Here is a 19,707-nt window from a genome sequence, read left to right on the forward strand (position 1 = left end):
CCGGATTCAAGGCAGCATGATCCGCAAGACTGGCCGAGACTACGCCCTGGATTACAGGAGCTTCGGGTTATATTTTCTGTCACAAAACAACTACCCCTGCGACACTGCGTCCTGCGAGCTGCCGATGGACGGGAGAACGACTGTGCCAGAAGCGCTGTGGTAGCCAACTAACTAGTATATCTTCCTGCATTTCGCAAAATGGATCGCTTCACAAACGCATTTGAGGTGGGCTCACTCTAGAAATGTCGCTCGTTGCCCGCCACTTCGGCCCGCGAGCCTAGCTTATGCCTTGAAGCTCGTTTTATTGAAGCATGAGTCTCGTAACTGGTGAATACGGTCTGCAGGCGCTGCTCGCTGCGCTGGCCGACGCTGTAAAGCAGCTTGGGGAGGGCGGCCAGTACCCGCAGAGCCGGCAGCGCGTGGAGGAGGCCAAGCAGGACTTCATCAGCTGCTGTGACGTCATGTGAGCACTCGAAGCTTATGAATTACATGGACATATGGGGAGGGGCCGTGTTGTTGGGTGGGGCGTGCGGGCGCAGCTACCGCGCAACGCGTTGGGAGGGCGGCTGGCACGGTGCGTGCCGCCCCCATTCCCCAAAGCCAGAAGCTCTCACCGTGCCCATGAAGTGCGGCGTCATGACTTGCTGCTTTGCTGTTTCATGGATGCTACTGCTGCTGCTGCTGCTGCTGCTGCTGCTGCTGCTGCAGGTGCTTCCAGCTGGTGGGTTTGAGGAGCGTGGCCTGCGCCTGTGCCTGGGCCGGACCAGGCCGGCAGGCCGTGGCGGAGCCGGACGCGAGGCAGATGTGTTGTTACCCGTATCTCGTGCGTACGTCCGCAAGCTGGATATGCAGCAGTGTCTAGATCGCACACGCTTAAACGCCAGCGACACGTATCGGCACGTTTGTTAAGCGATGCCCTCGACACGTGACCCCACCCCCGGCCGCTCAAGCCTGCACCTGTCAATGGCTTCACACGCATCTGCCTGCCTGCCTGCCTGCCCGCCTGCCTGCCTGCCCGCCTGCCCGCCTCCGACAGAAACAAGGCATGGACGTGATCCGGGCGGAGATGCAGCAGGCGGTGCCGGCGGCGTCAGTGCTGTCGGGTGGGTGGGTGGGTGGGTGGGTGGGCGGGTGGGTGGGTGGGTGGGTGGGTGTGCGGTACGCGGAAGAGGCCACTGCGGAGGCGGTTTGGAACGCGGTTGGGAGTGCGCGCGTGTGCACCAGGGGCTTCTGCCTGAGGGGAGTGCGCGTGAAACTGCATGCGCGTGTGCACGCCAATGAACTGCCCCCCCCACCACTTCCTTAACTATTCATGAATGTAACCCCCACTGCCGTTGTGTGCCCACAGATGCAGCCAGCCTTGACGCCGCACAATTGAAACAGGTAAGGCTCGCAAGTCCCGGGCTGCTAGCTTACCCCAGCGTAAACCCCCACGGTAAACCCCTGGGGCACAGACATTTCCCCTTGACCTGCAAGTAACCTTACGAAGTACTCTGTGTTCCAACCACTTCACACTTGGATCGCGGCACCAACAAGCCTGCTGACGGGACAGTACGTGCGATGCAATGTGCGGCTGCAACAGGTCCAGGAGTCGGTGGAGGCATTCGCACGCAACCTGAAAGCCGGTGGCGCCGAGGCGGTGGCGGCGGCGGCAGCGGAGGCGGCGGAGGCGGCGGAGGCGGCTCAGGCGGCTCAGGCAGTACAAGCAGCTGCCGCCGCGGTGGCGGCTGCAGAGGCCGCGGCCGCGGCGGCGGCGGCAGCCGCGGCCGCAGGCCCCACTCACATGGACACAAGCGGCCCTGGCGCAGTGCCCGCGGCGGCAGCAGGCATGGTGGCGGGCAGTGCTATCGCCGGGGTGCAGCCGGGAGGAGGTGTGGGGGTCAGCGGCATCCCGGGCATGCCCGGGGCTGTGCCGGTGCCGGTGCCGGTGCCGGTGCCGGGTGGGTACCCGCAGTCGGCTGCGGCGGCTGGGGTGCCGGGCATGCCGGGCAGCGGTGTGGTGGTCAAGCAGGAGCCGCAGGCACATGCGGAGCCGCAGGCGCACGCGCACCACCCCCACCACCTCCCAACGGGTGTGGCCCCGGTGGTGAAGGCAGAGCCGGGGCTGGCGCACGGTGCCATGCCTGCAGCGGTGGGGTACGGCCCCGGCGGCGTGCCGATTGTGGCGGCGCCGGTGCCACAAGGCGCAGCGGCACCCGCCGCTCCTGTTGCCGCACCTCACGCCGTGGTGGCGCAGCAACAGCAGCAGCAGCTGCTGCAACATCAACAGCAGCAGCTGCAGCACCAACAGCAGCTGCAGCACCAACAGCAGCTGCAGCAGCAGCCTCCGGTCGGGTCGCCTGCTCAGGGCTACCAAAGCGGCGGCGGCGCTGCGGCTCCTGCGCCGGCTCCTATCCCGGGCATGCCCGGGGTTCCGGTAATTATGCCGCCGCAGCAGCAACAGCAGCAGCAACAGCAGCAGCAACAGCAGCAGCAACAGCAGCAGCAACAGCAGCAGCAACAGCAACAGCAACAGCAGCAGCAAGCCCTACACCAGCAGCAGCAACAGGCCATGCACCAACAGCACCAACAGCAACAGCAGCAGCTCCAACAGCAACAGCAGCAGCAGCAGCACGTCATGCACGCGTACCAGCAGCAGCAGCAGTCGGCGCCTCCGCAGCAGCAGCAACAGCACATCCCGGGCATGCCCATGCATCAGCACCAGCAGCAACAACTCCAGCAACAGCAGCAGCAGATGGCGGCAGCCGCGGCCCCGGCGCCCTACCAGCAGTTGGCGCCGCAACAGCAACAGCTGCAACCGCAGCAGCAGTACCAGCAGCCACAGTACGTACAACAGCAACAGCCGCAGCAGCAGCCGCAACAGCCAACGCAGCAGCAGTACATGCAGTACATGCAGCAACAGCAGCCGCAGTACGGCCAGCCGCAGCAGTACGGCATACCGCAGCCGCAGTACGGCCAGCAGATGCCGCAGCAGCAACCGCAGCAGTACGGGCAGTACGGCTATGCGCCGCACGCACAGCAGCAACAGCAGCAGCAGCCACAGCAAGGCTACATGCAGCAACAGCAGCCAGGGCAGGGGCAGCCCGGTGTGTACGACGGGACAGGAGGCTACCGCTAGCGTCCGCTTGTGCTCAGTGATGGAAATGGAGTTGCAGCGACTGTGTCGCATGCGGTGTGATGGCCACACGTGTTACGTTTGACTTCATGAGACGCGCGGAGCTTGTGGTGCGGCTTGGTTTACTCATGATGGGGATTGGGGAGGGGAGCATGGCTGCCCGGGATTCTTGTGTACAGAGTGCCAACAATGGCGTTGGTGGATGGCTGGTGTGGGGAATGCGACAAACGCGAGGCGCAGCAAAAAGGGAGCGGATGACTGGAGGGTGTTGGGCTGTTGGCAAGGGGGGTGCTGAAATACTGGCACGGAAATACTGTATGCAGGAATGCAGGATAGCAGGGTGACGACTCAGCTCGTGGACTGACTTCCAGGTGCGCCGGGCTCTGCTCTTTGTGGCGTCGTCAATGAGGTCAACCATCAGACGGTCCGCTCTTGTATAGTTGTAATGTCGCAAACTCGCATTCAGCAGTGCGGCCGGTGCCTGCCAGCGCTGCCGCACTGCCGCAGCACCTCTGGTGCACCAGGACTCGCAGGAGCTAGATAAGATCCCCATGTTGTTACACGGGGTAAGGTACTCGGAGTAAGGTACCAGTTGCCTATCATCACAACAACTTCAGTGTCAACTCGTGAGTCATGGCAAACTCGATGCATGCATTGAGCTCAATCTTTGTCCAGTCAACCGTAAGCAAGACCGTAAGCCCCTATCTACTCAAGCGGCAACACAGGCGGCGACACCTAGCGCACCCCTGATGCAACGCAAATCCGCACAAGTCAATTGTGAAAATGCATCAACGGTTAGGCGGTCAGACTTCGTCTGCCGGCGGCGTGTGCGTGCCCCATCGTGCCCCAGTCAGCAGGCCTCAAAACGCGGATACGCACCATCCTGAAGTGTCACACGCACAATGGTACCGCGTGTGCCCAAGTTCTAACAACGCGCGGTCGGTCTCTTGTACCGCATGCATCCCTGTGCGTACCCGATTCGCACAGCCGCTCCAACTCCAACAGATCTCCAATCGCTCTTCCTATCAGCGCCAAACACCCGCTGCTGGCGGCTGGTCAAGCCGCCACGCTGCTGCACGCATCGAGTTAAGCAGCTCCACACCATACGCTCTGCTCCGCTGGCTCCTCAGGCTTTATTCCGACTTTGCCTCCTTCTCCTTCTTCTGGTACGCGGCGTTCTCCTTGTTGTACCGCTCCTTGTCCTTGTCCGCCAAGTCCTGGAACCTGCGGCGGGTGGGGGAGGCGGCGGAGCAGGGACAGGGGCGTTAGAGGGGGCGGCACAGGGTGGTGCAGGGGCAAAGGGCACGCCGAGCATGCGACATGGCCGGTCGGCTGGCGTTGGCACGGGATGGCATGGTCGGCCCAACCACACGCCACCACCATCACTGTGCCAGCGGCGCTAGCCCCTCCAGCGCCCACGCCCACATCCACAGCAGCACTCAGCAGCCACACGCACGCACTTCTTCTTGTCGTCGTCCTCGCACTCCTTCCATAGCTCCCCCAACCGCCGGCCGATGTCGGTGACGCTGAACTCCGGGTTGTCGGCCTTCACCTGCTCCCGCATCTCCTTGCAGAACCACATGTAGGCGCCCATGGGCTTCTTAGGGGCATTGGGGTCCTTGACCTACATGACGGGGGCAGGGCGTGACGGGGACAGTGGGGGGAGAGCCGGGCGCACCCCCGGCTCGAGTAACTGCCACGCCTGCGTCGAGGACTCGCGTCGAGGGGCCTCAATCATGCCCTAAACCTTTACCTTCTTCTCTTTCTTCTCCGGCTTCTCCTTGGCAGCGCGTGGCATTTTCCTGCGAACATGAAACGCTTTGTCAAATTTCCGCACTTATCAACCGGTCTCCGATGCGTGACACGGCCTTTTCAGAGGTAGGGTCAAACAATAAGCGCAAGCGGGTACACAATTACGTGCTAAAGGGCCCCAGAAAGTTGCCCAACGGGTGCTGAGAAGCTGCTTTCTATGTCACGGCCGGGCGATGCGTCTCAGCTTTTGATAACACGTCACACATAACCAAGTGCTGTAGAAACCACGATTCCGGCGTCGGGCGAGCTTTCTCCCGCTCCGATATTCGCGGTCAAACCACAGACGGTCCCGGAGCAAACAAAGAGGTCTCCAAGGCGTCTGGGTGGCGTACCTTCTGTAGTAGGATCGCCTATGCAAATGCGCTGGTGCACTTTGCCGGCTTGCCGCGACTTGCGAAACAACAGGCCCAGAAAGCTCACCGTCCCCTTGCGAAACGCAGCGGATGCAGAGCAGCAATGTAAAACAGTAAAGATTGGAACATGGATATTGCCAGTGCATTACGCAACAGGTGCGCTTTGCGTGCGCTCATCAATGTGGATCCGGATCGTAGGCCAAGGGTCGAGGAGGGTCGCCACTCGCCAGCTCGCCGCCGGGACCCCCCACCTCTTTCTTCCACGCCTAACCCAGAGCTCCCGAGGATTCGGCCGTGTGTAGGCGCGATGAGGCAGGGCTAGGCGCTGCACTCGCGATGGGCCGGTTCCTGTGGTGGGCTGTGTGGCACGGCTGTGTAGCCTTTTGCCCTTTTCACCCCTCAACTTTGGGTGGGCCGATGGGGAGCCGCACTAGCCGCTAGATGGCCCCTTCCGCCGCACTTCTCAGTTGTTGCGGGATGTCGGTTTCCTTGCGCCGCAGTTACACATGATGCCATTTGCAGGATGGGCGGCCGCCGCAGCAGGGCCGACCAACACGCGACACGCCGCAGTCGAAGTGTCGCACAATGGCTCCGATCTGTCCTGCACGACACACTCTCCAGCCACCACAGCCAATGAGGCTTCGCGCCACATGCGCGCCCAGCTCAGCTCAGCTCTGCGCTGAGCTGAGCTCAGCTCCAGCCAGCGTGCTCCCTCGACCGCCCGGGGGGTTACTAGTGATCACTTCATCAGACCCCCGTCACAGCGCCTGCACCCACACGCCATCTGCAGCACCCAGCGGCACCTTAAAGCCCAAAATACAAAGCATTGAAGCCCTGAGTCCCTGACCAGTCCCAGCATCCGAGCAGTCTGCAACGCGCAACACACACCTCGCACGCCCATAAACACACAAACATAGCAGCACGTACATTAATACACATATCACACGACGCCCGGGGGCGGCGTTGCCCATGGCCTGCCCTGCCCTATGGCCTGCCTTGCCCTGCCCTAGCCCGCAGGAAAGGCCCCGCAGAACCTCCGCGCCCCAGGCTCCCACAGCTCGGGCCTCCGCGCGCGCACCGCGTGCGCCGTCCACAGCTCCACGGCTTCGCATACAGCTCCCGCTATCGGCTGCTGCTCTCCGCGGCCGCTCCTCCTGACCTTGCGCTCCGCACCGGCCCTCACGCGCGGCGGCGGCGGCGGTGGCGGCGGCTCCTCCTCCTTCTCCTCCTCCACCCGCTGGGAGCCTGGCGCCGCCCGCCCGTGCAGAGGCTGCGCCTGCTGCTGCCTCCACTGCAGGGCTCTGCCCTCGGGCTGCGGGGCCGGGGGGCCGCTCCATCCCATTGTAGCCCGCCGCCCCTGGCGGCACCCGCCGCCCCTGGCGCCCGCCCAGACGCCTGCCCCAGTCCTCCCGCCTCCTCGCCTCCTCGTCCGGCTCCACGGCGCCCCAGGTCCATCACGTGCCCCCCCCCCGCTCGGCAGCAGCCCGGCCCCCGCCACCTGCTGCAGTGGGCCCCCCTGAGCGGCAGGTCTGCACGGACTGCTGCACTCAGCTCCGCCCAGCTCCCCGCCTCCGCTCCCCCCCCCAGCTCCGCCCCCTCTCAGCGGTAGTTCTGCACGAACTGCTGCAGCTCGGCGGACTGGTGGGTGCGCAGGTCCTCCGCGATGGCGCTCTCCATCAGGCTGTCCACGCTGTCCTCGCCTGTGTGTGTGGGGGGGGAGCACGAGGGGAGGGGAGGGGCATGAGGGAGGAGGAGGGGTGGAAACATGAGATGAGGGGCGAGCGTGGGGGAGTGGGAGGCGGGAACGGAGCGTAGGTGGGTAGAGTATGTGGGTGAGCACGGCGACCACCCTCCCAACCCCTGCCTGTGCAGCCCTGCTGCCAGCCAGCCCAGCCCAGCCCAGCCCAGCCCAGCCCAGCCCAGCCCAGCCCAGCCCAGCCCAGCCCAGCCCAGCCCAGCCCAGCCCAGCCCAGCCCAGCCCAGCCCGGCCCAGCCTGGCCCACCCACCTGCGGGTGCGCCCGGCCTGGGCGCCGCCGCCACGGTGTGCCTGTGTCCCTTGGCCTCCTCGATGATGCGCTTGATGTCCTCCGGAGACTGCAGGGAGAATAGTGCGAGGGGGAGGGGGGCCGACCGCGCCGTTAAGGGGGGAGGGGTAGCTCATTGCAATCCCCACAGAAACCGAGACCCAAAGGGGGTGAGAGGATGGGGGTATTTCATTCCAACCAAACAAGACACAGAACCAGAGCAAGGCGTCAGCAGTGCCCAACCCTCTCCCTGTGCTTCTGGCCCTTCTCTCGCCCAATGCCTTCAACTCGCCAACCCCCCTGCCACCTCGGCCCCTGCCAGCCAGCCCCCCGCCCCCCGCCCCCCACCTCCCACCTACCTGGTGTCCGGCGGGGAAGCCGGCGCGCAGGTAGGAGTCGTTCATGGTGGCGGCCTGTGGGAGGGCCCAGGGCGGGCGGAGAGGAAGAGGGAGTCAATGAGCTGGTGTGGGTGATAGCGTGTGTGGGTGATAGCGGGTGTGGAGGTAGATAGAGAGAGAGGGTGTGGGAGCGAGAGGGGCGGGGAAGGCTCAAGAGGAGGGACTGGGCATGTACGTCGGGTGCGTGTTCAGGCCCCGCACACCCCATCGTCCCCAGCCCCCCACCCACCCATTGCCGCACCACCCCTCCCTCCCTGTCTCCCTCCCCCCCTCCCTCGGGGTCCGCGCGCGGCTCGCACTGTTGACATGACTTCGGAGCTGCTCTGGACTGCTCCTTCCACCTGCCGCTACACTGCCCAAGCCCGCCCGACTACATACGGTGATGTACAACGACGCGCTTTTGCAGCTGCAGTTCTCCTTGCCGCGCGACTGTTTCCTTACGGGATTGGTTCAACGTTAACCCCCCCTCCCTCCCTCCCCTCACCTCGGGCGGCAGGTTGGTTGTGAACCAGGGGTGCGTCATCACCGCCTCCAGCGTGATGCGCTGCTTGGGGTCGGGCAGCAGCATCTTGCGCAGAAGGTCCTTGCCCTGCAGCAGCAGCAGCACACACACACACACACACACACACACACACACACACACACACACACACACACACACACGGCCGATTGAAGGAGAGGTGAGTAGTAGTATTCCCCGCTGTGCCGGGGGTTCCACCTCCCGCCCGCCCGGCCGCTCACTCATCCCAAACCCTGCAACACCCGCCATCCCCCTTTAGGCCCTGCGCCCGTGCCCCCAGCCTCCTATCGGGCCCACCTCACCGACCTACGCAGACCCCTTGGACGCACCCGCCTCCCATCCCAGCCGCAGCCGACACCATCCGCCTTCTACCCAACCCACCCAACTCACCCCTCCACACCACCCCCGACCCCCACACCCCTGCACCACACACACACACACACACACACGCCCCGCCACACATACACATGCCCCCACCTGGTCGCTGATCTCCACGTGCGGGCTCAGCTCGTAGCGCTGGCGCACCTGTGTTGGGTGTGTTGGGTGTGTTGGGTGGGGTCGGACACAGCAGCAGCAGCAGCCGCGCCATCACGTGTGTGTGCCGACCACGCTGTGAGGCCGCTTCGCCCCCTCCCCTTCATCCAATGCCCCCCTCATGCCCGCTCATGCCCCCCTCTTCCCCCGCCTTCAGATCCTCCTTCACCCGCCCCATCCCGTCCCTCCACCCGCCCCATCCCGCTCCTCCACCCACTCATTCCCCCCCTCCCCGACACGCGTGTCAAACCCAACCTTCCCCCCTCCCCGCCCATCTCTCCCCTTCCCCCCCCCCCGCACCATGTTGTCCAGCATGGCCAGGATCTCCGTGGCCTTGGGCATGGCACTGCCCGCCGGCGTCTCGAAGGGGTAGCGGCCGTAGAACATGACGTACAGCATCACGCCGCAAGACCAGATGTCCGCGACCTTTCGAAAGGGAGGGAGGGCAGAAGGGGGCGCGGGGGCGGGGCGGGCGAGTGAGGAGTGAGGATGGAGAGAGAGTGGAGCACAGGTAGCATCTCATCCGGGGGAGGCCGCCGGGGAGCTGGGGGCGTGTGGTGGTGGTGGTGATGCTGCCATTCTGCTATTCGCCCTTGCGCCCGCAGCCGTGCAGGCCTGGCCAGGCCCCATTACCCTGCTCTTCCAGCCCTGCTCCTCCAGCCCTGCTCTTCCAGCCCTGCTCTTCCAGCCCTGCTCCCTCCACCCGGTCCTCCCCCCCACCCCCATGCGCACGCCAGCAGCGCATGCGCGCCACCGAGCCCTCTGCCCCGTCCGTCGTCACACGGCCTGCCGCACCAGGCTGCTCCCACACCGCCCCAGTACCCCAGTGACCCCACGCACCCACGCACCCACGCCCCGCCCGCTTCACGCCCCTGCATGTCCCATCCTCGCCCTACCCGCCCTCACTGCCCCCACCCCTCATCGGCGTGTCCTCACGCTCCTGTGTGTGTTGCTGTGCCACCTGCCACCTCCACCCGACGTCCCCCGACGTCCCCCGACGCCCCAACACGGCGCCCCGCCCGCCCACCCACACGCGCCAGAGGCACGTGCGACTGCTGCCGCCCACCCCCCCAGCCCCACCCGTCCTCCTCCTCCTCTCGCCCATGCTCCCTTTCACTCCCATCTGTATTCCACCTCCTTGTCTGCCGACGCCCGCCTCTCACCTTGCCATCTTTACCAAGCCCACCCCTGCCCCACCCTCACACCCACCCCAGTTATCCCCCCCCCCCCGCCTCGTCCCCGCCATCTCTCACCTTTCCGTCGTACTTGCCGTCCCGGTTGACCAGCACCTCGGGGGCCATGTAGGTCAGCGTGCCCACCTGAGGGTTGGAGAGGGGAGGGCGGGGAGGGGGGAGAGAGAGAGAGAGAGAGAGAGAGAGAGAGAGAGGAGCGGGGTGACCGAGGTGGCAGTGAGTGGAGGGCTGCATGTGGCGGCGCCTGCTGGGGCGGTGCCGGTGCGGTGGTGTCCAAGCGGAGCAGCTATGGAAGGTGAGGTGCGGGATTCCAGGTTGCGCAGGCAGGATGGCGGCACTGAACGTGTGAGGGGCCGCGGCACGGCCCGGCAACGGCACGCCCCCCCCCCCCCAGCGACTTGCCGCACCCTCCCCCACGTCGAACAGCCTAGTGCCTACCTTGCTCTTGGCCGCCGACTTGAAGTCCGCCTTTGAGTACCCGAAATCGCAAATTTTGAGCAGCGGCAGCGGCAGCCCGTTAACCTTTTGCAGCAGCGTGTTCTCCAGCTTGATGTCGCGGTTGGCGACACCCCGTTTGTGGCAGTAGTCCACGCCGATGATGAGCTGCTGGAAGAACCAGCGCGCTACCGCTTCCTTTAGCCGCGTCTGCTTCTGTACGTAGTGGAACAAGCTCCCGCCCGTGGCATACTCCATGGCGATGGCGATATACTCGGAGGTCAAGAAGACCTCCTTGAATTGGATAACATGTGGATGACGCAGCACACTGCACATGCCAGGGAGGACCACGGCAAGGTTACGCGCAACAGTTTCCGCCCAAATGTGGGCCCCGAAGTTCATCGTCACGGCCGAGTACCCGAGCGGTCTGCTCACCTGTGGTTCAAAATCTCGGACTCCACGTACTTGTTGACGTCTCCACGCTTCAGGAACTTGATCGCTGCAAGCTCGCCATTCTGCAAGTTGCGTCCGAGCTGCACGAAGCCGAACGCGCCCTTGCCCAGCGACTGGACGCGCTCATAGCGCCCAGTCTCACGCATCGGGTCCGGCTCCGCGGCCATGGCTGCGTGGTGAGAGTTCACTACACAATGTGTGTCTCAGGCAGTTAGGGTTGAAGGCAAACTAGTTCGTTTAAGAATGAATACCCAGCAACCTGTTGGGAAGACGGGGCGGGTTGCAAAAGGGCCGAAATGGCTCCGGTCGGGCCACCCATGCGCGTGGCGGACGGCGGGCGCCCCCGGGCCCAGGTCCTGAGACTCGCGCTGTTGTGCGCAATGCCATTGAACCGTGATGTCTAACTTGTCGGAGTCCCAAATGTAGCGTTCAACCCTGCTGGCCCGGAAAAGTGCGTGCGACAACCCGTGCTCTGCGCCTACAGGTCGCCCCGCCTGGCCCCGCCTGCCCCCGCCGCAGCGCCCGTCCCGTCGTCACCGCGAACGGCGCGTTGCACCAGCTAGTGCCCGGCCAGTCTTGCGCAAAAGCGTTACCTCCGTGTGTGTGTGGCGTGTGACACTGCGTATAGTACGGCTCACATTGCCGGTCCGTATCAGAAGCGAACAGATAGATCAACAGTGCAGTGGGCCCCCCGCTTCGTGGCACAGGAAAGTGACACGGGGACGACCTGTAGACGGGCTGTCGCACGCACTTTTTCTGGGCCAGCAAGTTGAAATTTCACACTTTGGACTTGGACCAGTTTACCATCAGAGTTCTCGCTCGGGCCTAGCCGCATGCAAGCCGTACCAAGCCTAGCGGCCCACCTCCCCCAGATGTCAACTGGCAAGGTCGCCTCTTTCTTGCACAAGTGCGGCCAGGTCCTGGTGCCGCATATCCAGCCGCATATACCGCATATGCAAATGAAGCGCTTCACTGATTCATCTGTATTCTTAGTGCAACTTGACCTAGGCGCGACCGGTGCGGTCGAGACTGGGGCGTCTGACAACGGCAAGCTTGATAACGGCCACACGCATAATGCCCGTCTCATGCTATTATGGTAAGCAAGCTAAGAGCAAAGCCGCATCGCGCGTTGGCCTACAGCCCCACTCACAGTCTGCCGGGCACAACGGTCACGCGGTAGTCGTTTAAAAGCCAGCCCTAAAGCCCCCACCCTGCAGCCCCCACGCCACAGTCCGCAAACCACATCCTGTGCTGTGACATGCACGCCTCGTGCACACACGCGCACACTCACGCACACAGGGACAGCCTGCCCAGGGGCTTCGACCTCTCGGATGTCAATCGCTTTGTCGGGCTCAGCTCAATCCATCCTGCATAATGCGCATTCGGGTACCTTCAACGCGTGCCCAACGCTCTCATACATACCCGCTACACCTGACCACGTGCGCCCCTGCTGCCCTGCCCTGACCCGGCCTGTCCGCTCGGCACCTTCCTTGGCGCCGTATCGCAAGCAGCGCTGTGCCCAACCAACCCATCCTCACCCACCCAACTTCTAGCATACCGTGTGGACATGTCTCACTGAGTCACGGCAGGTCACGGTCCTGCTGTTCCAACTCCTCAACCCATCCTCAACATCATTATCGCCACATAAATAGTTCATTAAACACGCCGTCCTGAACCCACCACCAACCACGCAACTCAATTGCTCATGAATGGTCCATGAATGGTCCTAACGCATGCATGAGGGGGCCTTAGGCCCGTCCACGACCCCGCGTCCGGTCCAACCAGTGCTGCATCACGCCAGCATCTCACATGCAGTCATGTTGCCCACGCATGTAGGTGCCGTGCACACAGCCGCATCTATCCCGGCTGCTTTCATGGTGCTCCGCTTGTCTCCTGCTTACTGACGGGCGCCCCGTGCCGTGACCAACCTAACACGCCCCAGCATCCCTGTTTAGCCCGGCTCGTGTGTGCCGCGGCCCTCCCTCCGTTGTGTCATGCGCACGCGCGCACCGGGCACGCCACTGAAACCGCTGCCGGGCCCACCTACGGCTCCTTCTTCACCTCCACCTTCACACCTGCCACTCATTGCTCCTGTACTCCTCTTCCCGCTGCTCCTCCTCCTCCTCCTCCTCCTCCACCTTCTCCTCCTCCTCCTCCTCCTCCTCCTCCACATCCGTCTCGTCCTCCTCCTCCGTCGTCTCCTCCTCCACCCGTATGGGCGCATCAGCGGCCGCGCTCCCAGAGCCTGCCACGTGGACGAGGGCCCGGCGCCAACCAGTCGGGTGCGGTCCCAATCAGTCGGGTGCGGTGCCAATCAGCAGTGGGGTGCGGTGCCAATCAGTCGGGTGCGGTCCCAACCAGTCGGGTGCGGCGCCAACCAGTCGGGTGCGGTCCCAACCAGTCGGGTGCGGTCCCAATCAGCAGTGGGGTGCCAATCAGTCGGGTGCGGTCCCAATCAGTCGGGTGCGGTCCCAACCAGTCGGGTGCGGTCCCAATCAGCAGTGGGGTGCGGTGCCAATCAGTGGGGTGCGGTGCCAATCAGTCGGGTGCGGCGCCAACCAGTCGGGTGCGGTGCCAGTCAGTCGGGTGCGGTCCCAATCAGTCGGGTGCGGTCCCAACCAGTCGGGTGCGGTGCCAATCAGTCGGGTGCGGTGCCAATCAGTCGGGTGCGGTCCCAATCAGTCGGGTGCGGTCCCAACCAGTCGGGTGCGGTGCCAATCAGTCGGGTGCGGTCCCAGTCAGTCGGGTGCGCGCGGTCCCAACCAGTCGGGTGCGGCGCCAACCAGTCGGGTGCGGTCCCAATCAGCAGTGGGGTGCGGTGCCAATCAGTCGGGTGCGGTCCCAACCAGTCGGGTGCGGCGCCAACCAGTCGGGTGCGGTCCCAACCAGTCGGGTGCGGTCCCAATCAGCAGTGGGGTGCGGTGCCAATCAGTCGGGTGCGGTCCCAATCAGCAGTGGGGTGCGGTGCCAATCAGTCGGGTGCGGTCCCAACCAGTCGGGTGCGGCGCCAACCAGTCGGGTGCGGTCCCAACCAGTCGGGTGCGGCGCCAATCAGTCGGGTGCGGTCCCAACCAGTCGGGTGCGGTCCCAATCAGCAGTGGGGTGCGGTGCCAATCAGTCGGGTGCGGTCCCAGTCAGTCGGGTGCGCGCGGTCCCAACCAGTCGGGTGCGGCGCCAACCAGTCGGGTGCGGTGCCAGTCAGTCGGGTGCGGTCCCAATCAGTCGGGTGCGGTCCCAATCAGTCGGGTGCGGTCCCAACCAGTCGGGTGCGCGCGGTCCCAACCAGTGGGGTGCGGTCCCAATCAGCAGTGGGGTGCGGTGCCAATCCGTCGAGTGTCTGTCCCGGCCCAATGCTACACATGCCACGGCGGCTGCAGTGCGGCAGCGTGCATCACGCACACGTCCGGTGCGGCACACACAGCGAGCGGCATGCTGTTATGGCGTTACGAGCGAGGACAGGAGCACCAGCGACACCGGTCGCCGGTGCCCGGTTGCAAGAGCGACATGCCTCGCTCGCCGCCCCTGTGCACACCCCAGCACGCCCACGCCCACGCCCTTGGCACCACGCACCAGCACCAGCACAGCGCCTTACCGGCGGCGCCCTCCCTGGCTAAGGCATAGTCCTGCATCTCCCGCGCATAGCGCTGCTTATCCTCATCGAACCGCTTCACGTACTCCGCCTTCTCCTGTGCACTCAGCTTCGCCCATTTCTCGCCGATGACCTTGGCGAGCTCGCCAAAGGCGATGCCTGCATGCACATGGAGTGGATGGGTGCGTGTTGCGGTACACAAGCCGCAGGGTGCATGCAGCAGGGTGCATGCGCAGCTTCGATTGAGCACACCAACCGGCTGCATTGGACAGACCGTCATAAGGAGATCAAGAGCAAGGTGAAACCAGAGCGTGATTGGTGGAATGCAAAGTGGAATCACGAACATAGTGACACGCGAGACGTACGCACAGTTAAGGTGGGGCAGCCTGGGCTTTACAACCTACTCGGCGGCTGAGTCAGGCAGAGCCACGCTCACCAGGGTTCTCGGCCTTGACGGACTCCCGCACCGCGTTGCTGAAATGCAGGAACGGCGTCATGGGCTTCTTGGGAGCGCCGGAGGCCTGGGACCGAACAAACAGCCAACTCATAAAGCAAGATGGGTAGATCAGCGGCAGGAGGAGTCAGGTGTGGCCAGGAGGTAGGCTCCAGCAAGCATTCGTGCGTGCATGCAACCATAAAAACGTTTGTCGGGATTGCAATTCAAGCACTCTGATGGGTGAGTAGGGACGTTGGCCGCGGCGCCCGCTGCCGATGCCGATGGCCTTACTTGTCCCCAGTGAGATGCAGCTGTGTGTGACCGGCCCTCATCCCTGCCGGGCTGCTCTGGGGGAGGGAGTTCCCGCCCACCCAAACCATGCCTACTGCCCCACGGAGCCAACCGTAGCCACGTACCTTGCGCTCGTTGCCTCCCAGGCGCGCAGACTCCACGGCAGGCTCCTTGCGCCACTCCTGCGCGTATGCTTGAGCCGCTGAGGCCTTCACATGGCCGCCCTGGTGGCATGGGTGCGAGTACGTAGCAGCAGGGCGCCACACGTTACATCAATCACGATGAATTCGGAAAGAGAGAACTAAGGAGCAGAACAGCCGCGGGTGTCATACGAAGCCGCCGGCCTGCCAGCCAGCACTGCTTGCCACCTTGCATGGCGCAGCGTCATACACACACAAACACGCACGCACGCACGCACGCACGCACGCACGCACGCACGCACGCACACATACACACACATAGTCCATGTTCTGGCCTCTGCAGTACATAAGGTACGGTACGCACCGTGGGCACTCACTCACCTTGTGCTTCTTGCCTGAGGGCGACCGAGCCTCACTCTCGCTGTCGCTCTTGGTGCTCGCATATTCCTGCATCTCCCGCAGATAGCGATCCTTGTCCTCCGCCGCCTTTGCCTCGTACTCCGCCTTCTCCTTTGCACATATTCTCGCCCATTTCTCGCCGAGGATCTTGCTGACCTCGCCGAAATCAATGCCTGCGAGCCGCGCGCATGTTTGCGACAGCACAAGAGGGGGCGGGCTTTCTGCTGAGCGTGCAAGTTCGCTGAGACCATCGGGCCCTGCCAGGCCCGCCCTGCCAGGGCCCAACTTTGTGCCGCCAACCCACGTATTGCTGCAAACCGTCCCAGTCGACGCGTACAATGAGCCGAAGCTGTGCCCGTGCGTATAGAATGCCGAGACGAGCACGGGCTTGGCTCGGGGCATGTGAGCATGATAAGATCTCACAGCATGAACCGCACGCCAGGGCACACGCACGATGGTATGATCGTCACGCGATAAACGCCCCCTCAAACATACAATAGTTCATAATAAATTAGCTCTAGCGCACCAGGGCTCTCCGCCTTGACGGCTGCCCGCATAGCGTTGCTGAATAACAGGAACGCCGTCATAGGCTTCTTGGGTCCCTTGCCTGTGGTCCAATGGCGAGGCAAATTAATCACAGAGCACAGAAACCCTGGCACTTGCAGCAACAATCATTGCACCGCTCCTTACCTCGCTTTCGCATGATTTCTGTCCTTCTTGCCTTTCGTTTTCTGTGACAATAGTGAGTTTGTTTTGGGTTTGCGCCTTGATTAGCTCTCGCTATGCATTGGTCCAGAGCTTGGATCCAAAACTCGGTCCAAACTCCGCGTCACACTAGTTACCAGTAGAGCATGGTTATGGTCCAAAACCGTAAGACTGGCCTCTTATCATCCTGACAGCTCCATGGAGTCACACTGTGACTGGTCACGGCTCACGCCAGACCTCATGCGCGAAATCGGCGCGAAACGCCACCCAAACGACACAGCGCTCCTGCGCACGCTTAGCAAGGATACGGCCACTGCATTAGACTACTACAAAACAGGACACTGCAGCTGTAGAGACCAGGCAGTGCCTACGGTGTTGCGGAGCAGCCGTGGCCCTCGCTGTTCGCCTCACGCTGGAGCCATCCCGAGCCATGGCGGGTCCTGCGCCTGGAGCAGCGCCAGGCCCTGCTGCGCCTGGCCGCATCCTCGCATTGCGCTGCCATCCTAGAGGCAGCGCTGCAGCACAGCGGCTGCGCCCCGAGGCCAGAAGCGCTTGAAGCCGCAGCGCCGCACCTGGCAGCATGGCTGCATGCGAGCGGCTGCTCGCCGAGGGCGTGGGCGGCCGCTATGGGGCGTTCTGCGCCGCTGCCGCCTGCGGCAAAGTGGCCGTGTGTCGCCTTTTCTGGCGACGGCAGCTGGTCGGCGATCACGGGATGTTTGAGTTCGCGGAGGCGGCGTGCCGGCAGGGGCACCTGTCCCTGCTGTAGTGGCTGATGGGCTGGGTGCGGAGGAGGAGGAGGAGGAGGAGGAGGAGGAGGAGGAGGAGGAGGAGGAGGAGGAGGAGGACGGCATGGGAAAGGAGGGCCCGGCCGGGGAAAGCCATGAAGATGAGACTAGCAGTAGGAACAGCAGCAACAGCAATAACCGATGCCTGCCACGCCGCCGCAGCAGCAGTTGTGGCAGTAGCAGTGGCAGTATCGGCAGGGGCGGCGGCAGTAGCAGTTGCAATGGCAGTGGCAGTGGCAGCAGGGGACCACTGTCGCAAGGGGCGTGTTGGGCATGGTCGCCCCGTGTGGCACTCGACCCACATGTATGACTGGACCACCCTGCACGACTTCATCCTGCCGGCCGCGCGGTCTGGTCACGAGGCTGTGGTGGGCTGCTGGCTGGTCCTGCGGGCGGGTCTGGTAGCCCGACCGGTGGCACCACACGCTGCAGGGTGGGTGGGTGGCGGCACGGGGTGCGGCACGTACCGTCGCGACCGATTGACAGCTTTTCGGGCAGGTATGTAGCTGACAGGGTCCTCGCCCGGCGATGCCAGGCACGCGCTCTGGGGCCACCTTAGCATGTGCAATCAAAAACATTAGAAGGTTTAGGTGGACTCGCCGCATGCGCATGGATGTGTTCTGCAAGTAGGCAAGGAGTCAATTGGACCTGTTATGCTGCTACTACCATGTGCAGCCTACCGTAGCCTCCGCATCCATTTGCCACAATCACGGCCCCTTGACCTGCAGTAAACAACGCTCAGATGAACCGGGGCTATGCGCATCTGGGCGCCGTGGCCCACGACCGGAGCTGGCGGGTGCGGGTGCGGGCGCAGGCGCAGGCGGCACCAGGCTGTGAGGAGGTGCGGCCGTGACGAGGGGGGCTGTGGTGGACGGCGGTGGTGATGCCGACATGTGGGGCACGAAAGAGTGGGGCGGTGTGCTGCAGTGCATGGCTTTGTTGCGCTGTGGGTTGGTGAGTGGTGTATAGGAACTGTGAGCTCTGTGCGCAGCTACCGGTAGTAGCTTTGGAGCCTTGCGGCTGTAGGGATGGGGCTGCTCTGGTAAGTGGCGGTGGGGGCACACTGTCGGCGGCATCATGCCGTACGGTATGTCATGACAAGACGGGACAACCCGGTGGTGTCTTACGGTGTGGCACGTGTGTGGGAGCTGTGCCGGCTAGCCACAGGGGTGCTGGGCGGCTCGTGTGGGCGGGGAAGTGTGGGCTGGATTTTGCCGGGGCAGGCGTGGACGGCGGGGTGGTTCCGAGAACCGACCCCAAGTGATGGCATGTCGATTACAGCGTACAGGAAGAGTGGCGACCGTTGGGCGGTGGGGTGCACAGAGGATACGGCAGGTTGGCACCCCAAGGAACCCCAGGCGATACCCCACATTTGGCGCTAGGGGGTGCCGACGGAAATGTGTGCGCAGTGCGCTCACTGGGCAGTGAAGCCAAGCCAAGCCTATGGTGCCAATGATTGGGTTGAACAGATTGAACGGATTGAATGGCTGAACCAAGAGGCCATAGCCCCAATCCCCTGGTGGCTGCAGCGCCCGCCCTACGTACGGTTTGCTGCAGCCATGTAGGGCCCATTGCCAGAGGCCCAGAGCGACAGCCCTCTAGCCCAGGCCAGGCCCAGGCAAGCAAGGCCCACAGCAGGGGGGGGGGGGTAGTTTCGACTGGGAAAGGCCCCATGTTCTAAAACGAAAGAGCTTGACGAGAGGACTCCAAATCCACTTTCAGAGTTTCAATCAGGGTAGTAATTGCAAAGTTATGGGCCCTCAAAGTTCAGGGTCGGTCGTCGGGGTCGGGGGTCCCCAAGGTTTCGTCACGCGGATGTGGGTGGGACTGCCAGATTTCGTCTCCGCGCCCTAAACGCCCCTCTAAACGCTCCGCCCATTAGCACAAGCACTTGCACACATTAGCACGCACACACTAAAGCATTTGCAGAACGTTTGGCCTCTGGAAAGCGGCCGCATGTCCGTCCACATCGGCATCGTAGTAGCATAGAGCCCCACTCGAGCGTCCCTCACTGGTGTCATGGAGACTATGCGAACTGATGCTAACTTGTAACGGCCAAGGCTTGGTGTGGGTCATGGCGAGAAGGCTACCGCCGGCCATCGAGCGTGGCATGAATCCCGGGATTCTTCACATGATCCCGGTAGCAAGTCCACCGATGTCTTCCGGCACACAATCCCAAACATCATATGCACAGCGCAATTGTAAGCTTAAGCGCACGCCCCGGTAGTCTGACAGAAGGGTCGGTGGTCGGCCATGGACACATGGACATCTGTGGCATGGCTGCTAGTCAAGTTGTGCCTCCAGCTGAACCGAAGGTATACAGTTGTAGAGCTCGCCGAGAGCAGTCGATTGACACCGACCTGGCTAAAAACCAAAGGGTTTTGAGGGGGTTTTGAGGGGTTGCACGGTGGTGGGGGTCGGTCGGTCGGTCCGGAGGGGGGGTCGGGAGGTTTTGGGACATGGGGTCTGGAGGTTTAGTTCGTACCCCCCCCCCTGCCCACAGACCACCAACTCAGTGGACAGT

At 63.5% G+C, this 19,707-nt stretch overlaps 5 protein-coding genes across 6 annotated transcripts; 2 read left to right on the plus strand and 3 right to left on the minus strand.

Annotated features, from left to right (window-relative positions):
- Positions 1-99: 99 nt before the first annotated feature.
- Positions 100-3,573, plus strand: CHLRE_11g480900v5 (uncharacterized protein). Its single transcript, XM_043067733.1, has 6 exons — positions 100-225; positions 345-463; positions 709-721; positions 1,037-1,103; positions 1,349-1,383; positions 1,583-3,573. Exons 4-6 carry the CDS (start codon positions 1,046-1,048, stop codon positions 3,116-3,118), a joined length of 1,629 nt encoding a protein of 542 aa, XP_042919738.1. The 5' UTR covers positions 100-225; positions 345-463; positions 709-721; positions 1,037-1,045; the 3' UTR covers positions 3,119-3,573.
- Positions 3,574-3,660: 87 nt separating this feature from the next.
- Positions 3,661-5,469, minus strand: CHLRE_11g480950v5 (uncharacterized protein). The gene is made up of 4 exons (XM_001697339.2): positions 5,260-5,469; positions 4,869-4,917; positions 4,576-4,739; positions 3,661-4,339 (listed from the first exon to the last, which is right to left on the minus strand). The coding sequence occupies exons 1-4, from the start codon at positions 5,424-5,426 to the stop codon at positions 4,249-4,251; spliced, it is 471 nt and encodes a 156-aa protein (XP_001697391.2). The 5' UTR covers positions 5,427-5,469; the 3' UTR covers positions 3,661-4,248.
- Positions 5,470-5,768: 299 nt separating this feature from the next.
- On the minus strand, positions 5,769-11,099 carry CHLRE_11g481000v5 (uncharacterized protein). Its single transcript, XM_043067734.1, has 9 exons — positions 10,821-11,099; positions 10,389-10,713; positions 10,011-10,076; positions 9,058-9,183; positions 8,701-8,748; positions 8,188-8,292; positions 7,665-7,718; positions 7,288-7,375; positions 5,769-6,980 (listed from the first exon to the last, which is right to left on the minus strand). The coding sequence occupies exons 1-9, from the start codon at positions 11,003-11,005 to the stop codon at positions 6,880-6,882; spliced, it is 1,098 nt and encodes a 365-aa protein (XP_042919739.1). The 5' UTR covers positions 11,006-11,099; the 3' UTR covers positions 5,769-6,879.
- Positions 11,100-11,623: 524 nt separating this feature from the next.
- CHLRE_11g481050v5 (uncharacterized protein) lies at positions 11,624-16,509 on the minus strand. Its single transcript, XM_001697342.3, has 7 exons — positions 16,384-16,509; positions 16,220-16,300; positions 15,676-15,866; positions 15,280-15,378; positions 14,864-14,948; positions 14,431-14,586; positions 11,624-13,083 (listed from the first exon to the last, which is right to left on the minus strand). Exons 1-7 carry the CDS (start codon positions 16,394-16,396, stop codon positions 12,908-12,910), a joined length of 801 nt encoding a protein of 266 aa, XP_001697394.2. The 5' UTR covers positions 16,397-16,509; the 3' UTR covers positions 11,624-12,907.
- Positions 16,510-16,609: 100 nt separating this feature from the next.
- Positions 16,610-19,247, plus strand: CHLRE_11g481082v5 (uncharacterized protein). Of its 2 annotated transcripts, none has more exons than XM_001697277.3 (3): positions 16,610-16,831; positions 17,346-17,681; positions 17,912-19,247. In XM_001697277.3, exons 2-3 carry the CDS (start codon positions 17,486-17,488, stop codon positions 18,034-18,036), a joined length of 321 nt encoding a protein of 106 aa, XP_001697329.2. In that variant the 5' UTR covers positions 16,610-16,831; positions 17,346-17,485; the 3' UTR covers positions 18,037-19,247. The 2 variants fall into 2 exon arrangements, with proteins under 2 accessions (XP_001697329.2, XP_042919740.1); XM_043067735.1 differs by having other exon boundaries at positions 17,346-17,616.
- The last annotated feature ends 460 nt before the right edge of the window (positions 19,248-19,707 follow it).

Source organism: Chlamydomonas reinhardtii, chromosome 11 (genome assembly GCF_000002595.2).
Source record: "Chlamydomonas reinhardtii strain CC-503 cw92 mt+ chromosome 11, whole genome shotgun sequence".
Lineage (NCBI taxonomy): Eukaryota > Viridiplantae > Chlorophyta > Chlorophyceae > Chlamydomonadales > Chlamydomonadaceae > Chlamydomonas > Chlamydomonas reinhardtii.